At 40.0% G+C, this 16,223-nt stretch overlaps 1 protein-coding gene across 1 annotated transcript in view; it reads right to left on the bottom strand.

The window, feature by feature from the left end:
• Positions 1 to 471: 471 nt before the first annotated feature.
• SRP72 (signal recognition particle 72) overlaps positions 472 to 16,223 on the bottom strand; it is a 126,233-nt gene continuing 110,481 nt past the window's right edge. The window contains exons 17-19 of the mRNA XM_033915692.1: positions 13,231 to 13,268; positions 10,411 to 10,570; positions 472 to 747 (exon numbers count right to left, since the gene is read on the bottom strand). Of these exons, the coding sequence (XP_033771583.1) occupies positions 555 to 747; positions 10,411 to 10,570; positions 13,231 to 13,268 (391 nt within the window). The 3' untranslated portion in view covers positions 472 to 554. The remainder of the gene's footprint in view (positions 748 to 10,410; positions 10,571 to 13,230; positions 13,269 to 16,223) is intronic.

Raw genomic sequence — 16,223 nt, forward strand, 5'->3', positions numbered from 1 at the left:
ATTTAGTTCCAGCTAAAAAAATGGCAACAGGAACCAATAAAAACTCCCCCAAATCCATACATTTCTTCTGAGAGAAGGGAAGGCAGAAATCATAAGTTTTTAAAATTTTCTGGTTAAATTAAAGAAAGCAAAATTATTTTTATCATTTTCTAGCTGTATGAGTTGTAGTGTAAGCAAAAGAACAAGTCGCAGCATTTTTAAGAAACAGCCAATCGGCTGAGCTTTGAGATTTATACTTAATTGCTTGTCTTCTCCAACATTTAACCTGGTCCGTTTGTGAAGGGAGAGATGGGGGGTGAAAAAAGGGTATCACAAGCAGGCAAAGTGTTACCTTTTTAAGAAATCTGAAAATATAAAATTGTGTAAATGCTCTAGAAGGCATTCTTTATCCAATCTGCTTTTCACATCATCACAAAAAAGCGACACAAAAAAATTGAAACAAATGCAAATGAAACAGAACAGTCCATGAAATTGCGTCCCTTCTTCTTAGGTTTAAACTTTATTATTCTTGTATTAAAAGCAGCTTTGATAATGTTCTAGCTTGGCAGGTCTGCTTACCACCCCTTCCCACCTTTCCTTTTCTTCTGCTGCTGTTTCTTCTTGGTGCCACCAGCCCCCACTGGTTTTTGATGTCTGGGGGGTATCACGTTGCTGGCTGCAGCAGATGCGGCAGATGAAGCTGTGACAGCAGCTGCACTCCCAGGCCTTGGGGATGTGGGAGGACTACTTGCAGTCTTACTGGCATCCCTACAGTGAGAAAAAAACCAATTTTTTGCGTTATCTCAATGGTAAATAAGGAGGAATGAGCTCCAATTTCATAGTTCAATAAATGGTGTCTTCCATTATGGAATTTCACCTGGGAGCCTCCTCACAGAATAATTTTGAGAAAATGTTGCACAAAATTTGAACAAATCCACCAAACATACCATACACTCACTAATCCTAATTACTCCAAAGACATTTTAAGCCAGTCAGATTATGCTACTCTAGTGAGCCTTCATTGAAAGATATTCCGGGGAAAAAAAAAAAAAAAAAAGAAAAATGCGAAATATATCATTCAGAGAAGTTTCATTCTAATCTAGAAACATTATATTTCGTATTGATTCCAATCTATAACATAATAGAAGATAAGATAGATAGAGGAAAATTTATAATTTTAAGATACACTTGAATTATAAAATTTCCTCCAAGACTCATTAAATTGAGCTAATGTCTACTTATTACTATGATAATAGTTATAATAATATAATTATTAGAAATCAATATAATATATGTAAAGATGATTTCGAGATAAACAGATATTATAGCAAATTCTATTAATGATTTATATTTAAATTTATCAAGAGATAAGATAATATTTCTTTTATATAAATTTAGATACATTAATTTGTGTATAGAATTTATATATTTGAAAATATATATATTTGCTAGATACATGGAAAATTTACTAGATAGATGGAAATAATTTAATAGTAGTAAATAAAGAATTTTCTGTATTAGCTTGAGGGAGTTATTTTAAACCTAACCTCATCTTGCGTATCCAAGTTTTCGTATTTAAAAGGAGGGGGGTGGGAAGGGAGGGATGGGAGGGGATGGGAGGGAGAGACATATAGAGGGGATGAAAGTAAAAAAGGAAAATCATAAATTATTAAGTGTATTGGGAAAATATATTAATAAAAATCATTATATATTTATAGATAGAAAATTGTATTATAAAAATATAAATACAAATGGATCTTAAAATTATATCTTTGAATGTTAGTGGTCTAAATCATGTTATAAAAAGGAAAAAAGCATTATTGTTTCTAAAGAGACAAAATGCAGATATATGCTGTATATAAGAGATCCACCTCTCAAATATTGAATCTAATAAGCTGACAGGAGGTTGGGTCAAGCATTGTTTTTTTTCACCAGCTATAGGGAAAAAAGCAGGTGTTGCTATTCTAGTAAATAAAAAATGCTCAGCTTCATTTAAACTAAAAGCATCAGATACTCAAGAAGATGGGTAAAAGTGGAAATGTGCATGGGAAATACTGCCATGACATTGTTTAACATATATGCCCCTAATTCGAACCAAAATGAATTTTTTAAAACTCTTCAACAAATGATTTTACCACTGGCTACTTCAAATCTAATAGTAGCTGGGGATTTTAATGCAGTTATTGATCCTTTATTGGACAAAAACCCAAGTAGATTTATGAAATCAATGGGATTAGATAATTTAGTACAAACTTGCGATTTGACAGATATTTGGCGAATACTTCATTTTAATGGACGGGAATTTTCTTTCTGTTCTCATATTCATAATTCTTTTTCAAGGATAGACTATATTTTTATATCAAATCATCTAGTACATCAGGTGACACAAGCTGCCATTGATCCAATCATTTTATCTGATCATGGTGGGGTGTGGATCGAAATTAAGATCATAGATCAAAACACTAATAGACCAATTTGGAAATTTGATAATACATTGCTTGTAGATCCAATATTTTGTGAGAATTTTCAAACAAAAATGAATGATTATTTTCAAATAAATGATAAAGATGAAATTTCCAGGGAAACATTATGGGATGCTTTCAAGGCATCAATGAGAGGACAAATAATTTCTTATTCGGCTTATCTAAATAAACAGATTAGAAAACAATTTTCAAACTTAGAAAAAGAGATTAAAATTTTAGAATCAAAACTTATAGAAAAATGGGAATATTCTATTCAACAAGAATTGTTAAAAATTAAAAGTAAATATAACGAGATCTCATCAAAGATGATTAGAAAAGATTTATTTTCTCAACAAGCATTGTATTATGGTAACTCAAATAAGTCGGGAAGAATATTAGCAAATTATCTTAAAGCGAAGAAAAGAAAATCAAAAATAATTGCTATAAAAGATGAAAATGGCGATACATTAACACAAATTGAACCATATTAAAACAGTTCCTAAAATTTTATAAATCTCTTTATTCTTCCGAAACTTATTTAAATAAAGAAAAAGATGGTTTAGAATTTTTGAAAATGTTAAAGGGTCCAAAAATTCCTGAACATATAAAACGAAGTATGGAAGAGCCAATATCACTAAAAGAATTAGGAACAGCTTTGAAATCCCTTAGAGTTGGATCCGCTCCAGGTGGTGATGGATATACAGTAGAGTTTTATAAAACATTTCAAAATTTTCTATTACCCTATTTATTAAATCTTTATCAATATCAACTTAATAAAGGTTGTATAAAAGGCACTATAGCAGAATCTTTAACAATTGTTTTGCCAAAGCCAAATAAAGATCCCACTTTGGTTTCAAACTATAGGCCAATATCTTTAATAAATGTAGATGGAAAAATATTAGCAAAAATACTTGCGTTAAGATTGGCTTATGCTCTCCCCCATATTATAGGTATGTCCCAAACAGGATTCGTTGCTCAAAGACATTCATCTCATAATACCAGATTAGCATTCCATATGTTATACTTAACAAAAAAAATAAATGAGCCTACTTTTACTGTGTCTTTAGATGCAGAAAAGGCTTTTGATAGAATAGAATGGACATTTATGTATCAGGCAATGGAATGGTTTGGTATAGGTCCTGGATTCATACAAATGATACAAACATTATATAACTCCCCTTCTGCTAGATTATATATTAATAATGCATTTTCAGAAAAATTTAATCTACAGAGAGGAGTTAGACAAGGTTGTCCCTTGTCCCTTTATTGTTTGACATAGTTCTAGAACCCTTAATATTAGCAATCCAACAAGTAAAGGAAATACAAGGTATACCTCATTCAGATAGAGAATACAAGATATCAGCTTATGCTGATGATTTACTATTATATTTGAGGAACCCAGAATCTACCATTCCATATTTACTTGAACTGATTAAGAAATTTGGAAAATTTTCTGGATATAAAATAAATTGGAACAAATCAGAAGTTCTTCCACTAAATGTACATTGTACAAAAGGTTTATTTGATACATTCTCTTTTGTTTGGAAAGAAGATGCTATTAAATATCTTGGAATTTGGCTTACAAAAATTTTGGACGATACAATGAAAATTAATGAAAAATGTTTATTACAAAAAGTGACAGAGATGTGTGAACAATGGAATCCTTTACATTTATCTTGGTGGGGAAGAGTACAAACAGTTAAAATGATGATCTTACCTGTAGTTTGCTACCAAATGGGAATGATACCAGTTTTCTTTCAAGAATCTTTTTATACAAAATTAAATAAGATATTGACAAAATTTATTTGGCTTGGGAAAAATCCCAGAATTGCTTTAGTGTCATTGCAAAGACCAATTACAGAGGGTGGGGTAAATTTTCCCAACTTTTATAGGTATCATCAAGCCTATATTTTACGTCAAGGTATGTATTGGATCCTCCCAGAGCCCACTGATAATATTCCAGACTGGTTCTGGTTAGAATGGAGACTCATGTTTCCTTTACGTCTTAGTCATGTAATTGGTATCAAAATGCCAAGGCTATACAAAGAACATAAAATATTTATGGATACCTGGAAAACTTTAAGATATATAAGTAATCTAACTCCTATATCAATTAGCAAATCAACAACTCACACAATTTGGCTAAACCCCAAGATCAAGATTGGCGGTTTCAAAGTAATCTGGAAAGACTGGATGATAGCAGGTATTCGTATATTAGATGATGTAATAAAAAATGGTAAGTTGCTGGAGTTTTCACAATTGCAACATAAATTTGGTCTTAACAAAACACAAAATTTTAGATGGTTGCAATTGAAGCAATCCATTCAGAAAGGGTTCCCTGAATGGAAAAATCTTACCAATTATCACAGTTTAGAATTTTTGTGTTTCCAGATGGATTCAACAGGTCATGAAGCTGCACAGTGGTATAAATTAATATCCGGATATATAAATAAAAAACCAAAAAATGGTCTTAGAGACATTTGGAGCATTGAGATAAAGCATCAAATTAATGCATTTCAATGGCCACGACTTTGGTCTTGGAGGTTAAAATGTATGGCGTCAGCATCTATGAGACAAACTTGGTTTTTTCTTTTGCATAGAGCTTTATGGACCCCTGTTCGTTTACAAAAAATAGATAGCAATAGATCTAATAGATGCTGGCACTGTCATGTCGAAGTTGGGACATTAGACCATCTTTTATTCTTTTGTCCATTTATCTTATTCTGGAAATCAATTTGGCCTCAAATAAACAGGATGTTAGAAAATCCGGTAGCCTTGACATATGATACTATATTATTTGGAACAACTATGAGAGCAAGAAGTCAAATTTCATCAAGTAATAACAAACTTCTATTTATTTTAACTGGAATAGCAATACAACAAATAACATTCAATTGGAAAAACCATGACAGGTTAAACTACACTTTCTGGTGGAATTCTGTATGCCATATATACAAAATGGAACTTGCCATTGCAACACAAAAAGGCTATATGAGTAAATTTCAAAAAATCTGGAGACCGTTAACAGATTTCTGTAATGAATGATTAACTTTTCCCATGATAAGATATTTGAATAGAGGGGAATGGGGTGGGATTTTATTTCTGATTATTATATACTATATCAATATTTGAATGAATTCACAATAAAGTTGATTTTATGTATTATTGATTGGGAGGGAGGGAGGGGTAGGGGATTATTATATTCAATAAGAATTATATAAATTTAGATTTCTTGCATAATACTAGAACTTCATATAATATTAATTTTTTTAAAAGAAATGTTAAATTTGATGTTAATATATGAGTTAATCAAGTGTATATATTAAAGTTTCTAATGAGTTTATTTGGAACACTTGTTGTAACATAAGAAAATGAATAAAGATTTATAAAACAAAAAAAAATCTCTTTCTGGGGGCAAAAAAATTATTTTTTTTAAAAAAGCTTTCTGGGGGAAAAATAACTCTCCCAAAATTTCATAGAAAGGAATGCAACTTGGGCTGGAAGAAATAAAGATTAACCAATCTGATAACAGTAGTCTTATACAACACTATCTAGGTTTATCTTACAAAGCAGAGTTTGAGGTGATTGGCAAAGTGAGCAAATGCTCCCCTGGGGAACTGGTCTTCACAAGTCCTAAAAAGGCACAATATCAGGTGGGCCCACACAAAATAGATGATGAGAATAGAGCATGTAGGAGGTCCTAGCAAGGTATGAAGGAGCATGCAGCATATGCTGAAGTGCTCCATGCAATCTCTATATTGTACTGCAAGCCCTTCAGAAACACAACCATGCACAGTGCTACTCATCCCTGTAGGCAGACTCCTTGCTTTACTTGTTCATATACTGTTTCAAAGCAGAAGCCATAGAAACGAGGATGAACAGACTGTGGGGAAAACGGCACCATGCATGCTCAGAGTCCCTGCCGCTGTGCTGCTAACTATGGGAAGCATGGAGGGGGGGAACAAAAGGAGAGGGAAGAGCAAAAATTAAAGGGATGATCATAAGGAGGTGGGAAGGAGGTAAGCAATGTGCGATAGGAGCAGGAGAGCAGTATCTAAGAAGTGGAAAACAGGGATCTGTGTAAAGAGGACTGAAGCAAAGGATAAGTGGAAGGGAGGGAAGAGTGAGAACAAAAGAATATAGGGATAAAAGAAATTAAAGGTAAAAGGGAAGATAAAAACATGGGACCCAGAAATGAAACAAACACAACAGAAAAAAACAATTTATTGGAAAGACGTGGAGTGGCATAATCAAAAAATATGTCTAAGTCCATTTTGGGCCTAGGGCGCTAGTCACCCAAAGTCTGAAACGTCTATCAAAGTCTGAAATGTCTAAAGTCCATTCTCGATAAATACATCCAAAATTTTTTTTATTCGAAAATTGTCTACTTCTACATCCAGCCGTTTGATCATCCAGACCACCAAATCTTCTAGCTTTATATAGCATTCTCGTCCAAAAAATTGTCCAAGTCTGAAACACCTAGAATAAGACCTTTTGGACATGGGAGGGGTCAGCAAAATGATGGACTGACCACCCAGACATGGCAACAGAGTAGTGGGGCACCTTGTAAACTTCACAAAAAGGGTGCCACAAACATCTTACCACAACTCTCTTGCAGGTCATGGTGAGCCCCCAAAATACTTACCCACCACCCCAATAGCCCTTATGGCTGCAGGTGCCACCTATATGGCAGTACAGTAGGGTTTATTTTTTTTTGTGGACTCACATTTTTCACCATAAATGTACTGGTTAGAGTGGCTTATGGGCCTGGGTCCTCCTCTTCATGGTTCACTAGCCCACCCCCCCAAAATAGTTAAGCTACCTCTGTACAGCTCTACTAGGCTTTCTTATGCCAGGTAATGATGTTCTGGAGGTAGGTATGTATGTTTTTATTTTGATTTTTATGGCGGTGTGAGGGTCAATGATCACTGGGGTGTGTGTGTGTGGGGGGGGGGGGGGTCTGTACTTGTGTCTACAGTGGACATCTGGTCACTTTGGATACTTTCTGGGCACTTAGACCTCTTTTTAGATCACCTAAGTCACAACGTATAAGTTCCGTCTAAGAAGTCTCGTCAAACTTTCGATTATCGCTGCACAATGACTAAGTTTGCCAACATCCCGCCCACCTCCTACCCTAATCACACCCCGATAAACATCCCTTTTCACTCTGGGTGCACAGCGGCAGTCAAGAGGCCTAAAATGCTTTTAAGTACGTCTAAAATCCGTTTTGATTATCAGCACTTGGACGACCTGTCTTTTAGGTCATCCAAGTGTCGATTTAGTCAGGTTTTTAGATGTATTTTCATTTCAATTATGAACCTCTTAGGGCAGGGGTGCCCACACTTTATGGGCTTGCGAGCTACTTTTATAATGACTAAGTCAAAATGATCTACCAACAATAAAATTTAAAAAAAACACAAAGCACAATGAAAGGCAGAGAAAATGTTAATTATTCATATTCCGGGTTTTTTTCAAAGAGGTCACGGCAGATGACTCTATGCAATGTTACCTCGGTAACAAAATACAAAAATAGACAAATACACCCCCTCCCTTTTTACTAAACCACAATAGTAGGTTTTAGCACAGGGAGTTACGCTGAATGCCTCGCGCTGCTCTCAATGCTCATAGGCTCCCTGCGCTAAAAAACGATATTGCGGTTTAGTAAAAGGGAGCCATAGTGCAAAATATAGACAGCAGATATAAATTCTCAAAACAGACACATTTTGATCACTAAATTGAAAATAAAATCATTTTTCCTATCTTTGCTGTTTGGTGATTTCATGAGTCTCTGGTTGCACTTTCTTCTTCTGACTGTGCATCCAATCTTTCTTCCTTTCTTTCAGCCTCCTGTATGTTTCCTCTCCTCCAGACCTCATTCTCTCCCCCAACTTTTTCTTTCTGTCTCCCTGTTCTCCCTTCTTTCTGTCTCCCTGCTGCCCCCTTTCTTTCTTCTCCGTGCCCTCCCCCAAGCCACTCGGTTTGCTGCCACCGCCATCGGGGAATAGCCCCCAAGCCACCGCTGTCCCAAGCTTTCCCTGCAGAAGCGTCGCGCTGACCAGCATTCCGCTCCCTGACGTCAATTCTGACGTAGGAGAGGAAGTTCCGGGCCAACAAGGCATTTCTCCTCATTCCATCCAGGCTGAGCCCCATCTCTCCTTGATCCAGCATTTCCCTTCTGTGTTTGTCAGAATTACCATTCCACCTATTTTCCAGCATCACCCTTCTTTGTGTCCATCTCACCTATATCCCTATCTCACCACTTTTTCAGAATCTTCATTTGTCTCTGTCCTTGTCTTTACCCCATGTTCACCATTTGCCCTTTCAATGTCTTTATCTCCCCCCCCACACTTTTTCAGCATTACTTCTATGTCTCTATTTCTCCTCCTCTTCATGTCCCCTCTGTATCTCTATCCTTATTCATTAGGTCCTGCTTACCCTTTCTCTTCTTTGTGTCACTATCTCCATTTTCAGCTTTCCCCCCTTTTCCTTTGTTACTGCACCCGGTAGCCAGAATCTTTCCACCCTCCCTCCACTCCGGCCCAGCCCAGTATGAAATATTTCCTTTTGTTTACCTCCCCTCTCTCTTTCTCTCTCTCTTCTCCTCCCTCACCCACGAGTCCCGCATCTGGCCCTCTCCCTTCTACCTGCACCCGGTAACACCCCCTGCTCCGCGGCTCTCTTCAGCAACTCGTCAGCAGCTGTGATCAAGACAAGCTGCCGACATCGAGGCCTTCCCTCTACGAGTCCCGCCTTTGTGGAAAAAGGAAGTTGAAACAAGCGGGACTCGCAGAGGGTAGGCCCCAACATCAGAAGCTTGTGTCGATCGCTGCTGCTGAGTTGCCGAAGAGAGCCGCGGAGCAGGGGGTGTGGCCGGAAGCAGGTAGAAGGGAGAGGGAGATAGGAAGGCTGTAGAAGCTCCGGAGCATGACACCGACCCCGGCCAGGATGATTTCTTTTTCAGGCTGCTGCCGCTGCCACCCCCCACCCGAAATGACAAAAACAGCCTAATGCCCGCGTCGGCGTCTTTGACCTCGGGGAGAGGAAGGCTGATAGGCCCGGTAGATCGGGACGGCAACACGAGTCTATCACGGAGCCCGGGATGGGCTCTGCGATTGACTCACGCTGCCTTCCTGAACTACCGGTTGATCGCGATCGACGTGTTGGGCACCCCTGTCTTAGGGAATAGAATGGACAACATTTGAAAAAAAACACCACCATTTCAGTGAGGGAAGAAAACATTAGTATCAAGAAAGAAAGAGGACGAGGATTCCAGCATTGCCCTTGCATCTGGAGCACAAAGAGCACTTTTTTCCTTTAAAAGTGCTAATTGCGCAATACACAACCTAGCTAATGAAAGAGTGCCGGTTAACAATAAAAATCAATCACAGTCAATTGAAGGCTCTCTTCAGACTGGCACTGCCTCAGGATTTTTTTTTTTCTGTCTGAACAGACTCCACCGGCTCTCTAAGCTATATGCCTTGCCAATATCGTTGGCAAGGCTTACAGCCGAGGCAGCTCTACAAAATGGGGAGGTGAAGGAAATGGGGGGGGAGGGACTCATCTCATGACCCGTCGAGTGTGACACCCCCGAGGTCGTACAGATCCCCAAAAGGGTCCCCCCAAGCTCAGTCAGGCACCAGACAGGAACAAGAAGGCCACTAAACAACTTCCAACAGGCCTACACTAACCCAGGGAAGACTGCAACAGCTTAACACACCTTCTTGGAGACTGAGAACCGACTGAATATATTAGGGGGAAGCACAGCTACTTGTATTACAGCCAAAAGGTTTTGTCTCAGTGTCCACCTGCTGGTCATGGTGAGCTATTACCCATCAGTGAACTGGGCTGGGCTGGAGAGTTGCTAAAGAGGAGAAAGTTTTCACCTTGTCTTTCTCTTAAACCAGGCCAATCTGTGCCATGTTGTTTCCTCTCCCAATAAACTACAGCTAAGATCATATTCAGCACTCACAGTTCTGATGCCACTGAAGTTGTTGCTCCCTGGGTTCCTTTCCCGATCTGATCCTTCCTTTTGCCTTTCTTTCTTCCACGGTAGTAAGAACGCTCTCGCATCGGGAGCCATCTTTCCGCATCAGGGGTAACTTTAGGGTCACAATTCTTTGGTAGTTTACCTATATGACATTTAATAGGGTTATCATCTTCAAAAGCAGCTCCTATAGAAATGTTTCTGACAGCCTCAATCTATGCTATTGCTTTTTAACAAGAAGTCCTAAAACATAGAGATCTGTTACCCTACATGGAATGCAAAGCAACTACATTTAAGGATGTCAAAAGGTGAATAGTGTTAACATAAGAACATAAGAAGCGCATCTCCGGAACAGACCCTAGGTCCATCAAGTCCAGCGATCCGCACACGCGGAGGCCCCGCCAGGTGTACCCTGGCATAGTTTTGGTCCCCATATCGCTCCAAGCTTCTCGTAAAGAGAAGTGCATCTAGCCTACCCCTACCCATGTCACTTCATGCCACTCATAAGGAGATGTACATCTAACTTACCCTTAAATCCTACTACTGAAAATTCATCTAACAAACTTTAACCCCTGGTTCTATATATTGTGCCCAAATAAATTGACTAATGAGCTTGGAAACATCAATAAATGGGTGCTAACCACCAATTAATTATTCATATTAATTGGCAATCAAATATTTGTGCATGTATCTCGCTGCAAGCCATCTATAAAGCACGGTACCTAACTTGAATCACACACATCTGAAAAGGGGATGTGGCTAGTAGAGAATGACACGGTGGGAGTTACCCGCAGCTAGCCACGGGTAACTCGCCGAAACAGTGGGGGGGAAAAGTGCTCACTGCGGGCACAGGGACAAGGCCATCCACCGCCCCATGGAGTGGTGAATGGCCTTGTCCCCACAGAAAAGGGAGGGAAGGTGCACGGTCACCGATCGCGCGTGGCCCCCCTCTCCCTCCCTCCGGCCAAATCTATCTCCCTCCCTCCCCCTTACGGCGCTTTAGAAAAGAAACTTACTGAAGCCGGCGACTGCAGGCACAGACAGGCTTCACCGACTTCAGTAAGTTTCTTTTCTAAAGCGCCATGAAGGTAAGGGTGAGGGAGGGAGGGAGATAGATTTGGCCATAGGTAGGGAGGGAGGGGGCCGCGCACTTTTCCTCCCTTAAGTTTCTTTACTAATGCGTGCGAAGGTAAGGGGGAGGGAGGGAGATTCTCGGGCCGCTGAAGGGCGGTGAGGTGGCGAGGAGGAAAGGATGGATGCTGCGGGGACGGTGACAGTGAAGGGGACGGCGGGGATGGGGTGGTGAAGGGGATGGTGGTCCGGTGACGGGGCAGTGACAGGGACAGATTTTTTCCCCATGTGATTCTCTAGTGGCTAGGAGGCATCCCAAAAATTTGCAAGTGAATTTGCAGAACTTGCCTGAAGTGTGCCCAAGTACAACCATTTAAACCTGCCTTTTAGCAGTCATAAGTACAGTTCCCACAAGTTAGGTACAGGACCCGCACCAAACGCTATTCTACAGAGGGTGTGCTCCCTTTATAGGATAGCACTTAGTGCTCAAGTTTTTTTGACATCAAATTTTCGGTGCCATTTATTGGTTTTCTTCCCAAATGAATAACTTCTTAGCTCTTGAACACATAAAATGTTTAGCATCTGAATATCATAGTCAAATATGTTTTTTTCCCATCACTCCACCCAAAATCATATCCCTTTTCTTAAATGTACAACTTTAGCCATTTTCCCCTGAATTCTGTATTCTGTGACCAAAGTTGTGCGCGCAAATCTGTGAAACTTAAACCAATCCATGCCAATAATTGCCAATTATCAAGCAATTATTGACACCAAATAGAATTTACGTGCACAACTTTCTTAGCAAATTCTATAAAGTGATACGTGTTAATTCTAGTGTGCTGATCTCAAAAGAGGGCATGGCCAGGGTAGGAGCATGGGTGGGTCATTGGGTGTTCCTAAAAGTTAGGTGCATTGTTATAGAATACAGCTGATCCATGCACAACTTAGGCACAGGCATTTAGGCCTAGATTTCTTGAGATACTGTGCTGACTAGTCCTGGCCAGGGTTATCACAGCAGCATCCAAAACAGAAAGAGTGTCAGGAGACAGGATAGGTATAATAGCTGTGTGACAACTAATGGCAATCAAGATCAGTTGTAGTTCCTATTGTGATGCTTTACAAAGTCTTTTGTTAGCTGCATTGAATCCTTGCAGAAAAATTGTGGGATATAAGATCCTTATAGCAGTTGGATGAGAGGGATCCTGCACAGGGACCTTTAGCACTGGAGCAACTAGCTAGGAAGAAGGCGACATGCCCTCTGGCTGCGTCAAATGGGCTGGGTCTGAAATATATGCTCTCAAGATGAGCCAAATGAAATCCAGAGAAATGCACACCCTGTGGCCACTGCTGGGTCCTGCTGAAGCACCTGTGTTGCACCAAAGGAATCCCCCGGCTCGATATGCAGGCGTTTGGTACAAGCATCCAGAACAGCCTCTGGACGAGATGTGTTACCCAAATCAAGGACCCAGATTGGCTTCCCAGCCCTGGAAGACCTAATTACTAATAACTAGTTACTAATAACTAGGGTTAACAGTATAACAAGTCCTAACTGTAGCCCACGTTGATATCTCCCCCTACCCTCCTTACTCTGCATTTACTATGCACATTTCTGAGCAAATTCAAGCAGTGCTATAGCAACCTGAAGTATCCTGACATCATATTTTGGCATCAGTAATGTGGCAACAATCTATGAAATAGAGAGAGATGACATGCAGATGACACAGGGATTCTCACCCTTCTTTTTCTTCTTCTTCTTTTTGACATCCCCCTGTCTGGAGACAAAAACACACCATTTAAATCACTTGCATATAAATACATGGCTTTTCAAAACATTTTGTAAACACAGGATGTTTAATTCTCCTGATTTTGCAATGGTAATAATGTAATATGGTCCCAAATGGTGCAGAGCATCAACCACATCCCCTCTCCCCTATATTGTACAGGTCTCAATTTCAGCAAGAAGGGACCCCCCATCTAATAGTTTAGACCAAGATTGTCCAAATTCAGTCCTCAAGGACTTCATAAAGGCTACGTGTCCAACATATCCCTAATGAATATATCTTAGTTAAATACTACTCAAAAAAAGCTATTTATATATTTTCAATTTAAATAGTTAATCATTTATTATAATCTTCATAAAATTATTTTATTAAATACTAAGATATACAAATCACTTCAACTACACATAATATATCACCAGTACAGAGCCATCCCAGTTCATTCACTCAATAAAAGTACTATTAAAAACTTCCATGAAATGTTCACCCATGCCAAGTGGGTATAGCAGCGACCATCAAAAGATGTTCTTGAGTTTTCAGTTCTTTATCAGGTATATTCAAAAGTCACTGTATTTTATTATATCCAATAAATATCATAGCAGATGGTGTCCAATTCATCCAAGAAATCAAGCTTGTCCATGATCCTTCCCTCTCGGCCAGGAGGGACTGTGACATAAACTTTGGCAGGATTGGTACATTTTAAAGAAGACTCCACAAGAAGAGATTGATGGGACAGTTGAGACTTCTCAAATCCCTTACAATGAACCATCTTATAATAGGATTCTAGCTTTGCTGGCACTGCTGGAATAGAATACGGGGTATCCAGATTTCTCTTAAAAGTCTGAGAAAGAATGCCATTTATGGGTAATTTGAGAGAATCCCTAGGAGGATTAGGCATACCCAACTCTTCCAAATACTCCTTAGAGTATTTTGAGTTAGACTGCAAGACAATGTTGAGATCTTTATTCATTTGGCATAGAAATTTAGTAAAGGACACCGGATCAGAAGAAGGAAGCCCCTGTTGAGGTGAAGATGAACGAGAGCCCCTCAAAGTACCCCTTACAGCAGAAAAAGAAGGTGAAGCCTCTCTGGAATATTGGTACTGAAGATCTGAATCCATAGGTAAAGATGAAGATGAAAGTCCACTTCTGGAATGAGTTGGAGAAGCAGAATGTTTTCTTTTTGAGCAACCAGCTGAAGAAAACCTCACAGGAGAAGAACTCGACTGGCAAGACAGCTGTGACTTCTGGATGTGAGGCTCCATAGTAGATTTCCTTGACAAGGAAGTCGTTGGCCTCGAGTGGTGTTGATGCCTCGAAGAATGAGGTCTACCTTGAGAAGAAGACCTGGGTCGAGACGAATGCCTCAACAGATGGTGTGGAGATATGCTATGCCTCAAAGAACGGGGCAGTGATCTTGAATTCAGTCTCGAGGAGGAATGTCGAGGTGTCCTCACCCTATGCATCAAAGAAGACAATGCTTGATGCTGTGAGGTAGGGCTGGAAGTTGAAGATCGAGGTCAAGACACTTGCAAGGATTCGGCTCCTTGTATAGAGTGGTCATATTGACCTAGAGGCACTCTCAAGAACTGAACTCCTTGTATTACTGCTGAGTGCTCAGGCTGAACTGCAGGAAGCAGTGTCGAGGCAGGAGTTAATTTGGCAAGCATATTACCAAACTCCTGATGCAGAATAGTTTCCAACATGTTCTGCAAAGCTGACACCGAGACCACTGGAGCTGGTACAATTGGTGTGGTTATAGATTCCGAGGAAGAAGATCTTGAAGAAGAGTGTTGCCTTGACTTTGAGACATGCTTCTTGGAAAGTCTCTAAGCAACCGGGCTCATTAAGGTTGCTGGAGGAATGGGCTGTGACTCCTTAAGGACTGGCTTGGATAGCTGACCTGATGGAGACACTGAGGATAACGGTCCCTCCGGAGACGATTTTGCAGATTTCCCCGAGGATGAGGACTTTCCCATCGAGGGAGGCTTTAATGAGGCCGAAGCTTTGGACCCCACAGAAGACTTCGACGGGGTCGAGGTCGCAATTGGGGTCAAGGCTTTAGTTGAAGTAACTTCCATACCCCCTAAAATCTTTTCAAGTTGAACGCGACGTAGTTTGAGGGCTCAATTTTGAAGTGTAGCACAGCGGGTGCACGACTCCGGATGATGATCAGATCCTAAACACTGAATACACCACTTATGTGGATCAGTGAGAGAGATCGCATGTTGACACTGGCTACACTTCTTAAACCCCGTGACCGGCCGGGAAATGGAATGAAAGATGGCCGCGGCCAAATCGAAGCTCACAGGCTGAGGCCGCGGAGTAGGCCCCGTTGTGACGCAACGAAAAAAGAAAAATAAATCTTCAGGTCTTTTTTATTTTAAGATGCCACACAACGACTTCAGAAAATAAAAGAATTACACGAGCTAAGGTGAAGAGAAGGCAGGAGTTAGAACTAACTCTCATGCAGATCCTTGAAACGAGGGCTTCTCAGCTCCACGGAAAACTAAGAACTGAGTAGATGTGCACCCTACGTCTGGTGGGAAGGCATTCGCGCATGCACGGTGCAGCAGTCGCAAACTTTCTAAAAGTTCTTCAAGCAAGTCTGCTTGTGAAACTGTCCACATCGGGGCTCCATGGATGACGTCACCCATATGTTGAGAATATGCTGCGTGCTTGTCCTGGGATAAATATACGTACATACTGGCTTAAGTATGATTGTAGCTTTTATGTTTTATATTTTCAGTTCCAGTGACAGGATGGTTAGAATAGGCTGGAGTGGACTTCAATGGCAACTCCAGCAGTAGGAACTTAAAGACAGTACCCAACAGACTTCTATGGTCTATTGCCCAGAAATATTAAAGAAAACACAATTTAATTATGAATATATAAGTGTGACTATTGGGCAGATTGGATGGACAGTTCAGGTCTTTTATCCTGTCATTTA

This window comes from Geotrypetes seraphini, chromosome 1 (genome assembly GCF_902459505.1).
Source record: "Geotrypetes seraphini chromosome 1, aGeoSer1.1, whole genome shotgun sequence".
NCBI lineage: Eukaryota > Metazoa > Chordata > Amphibia > Gymnophiona > Dermophiidae > Geotrypetes > Geotrypetes seraphini.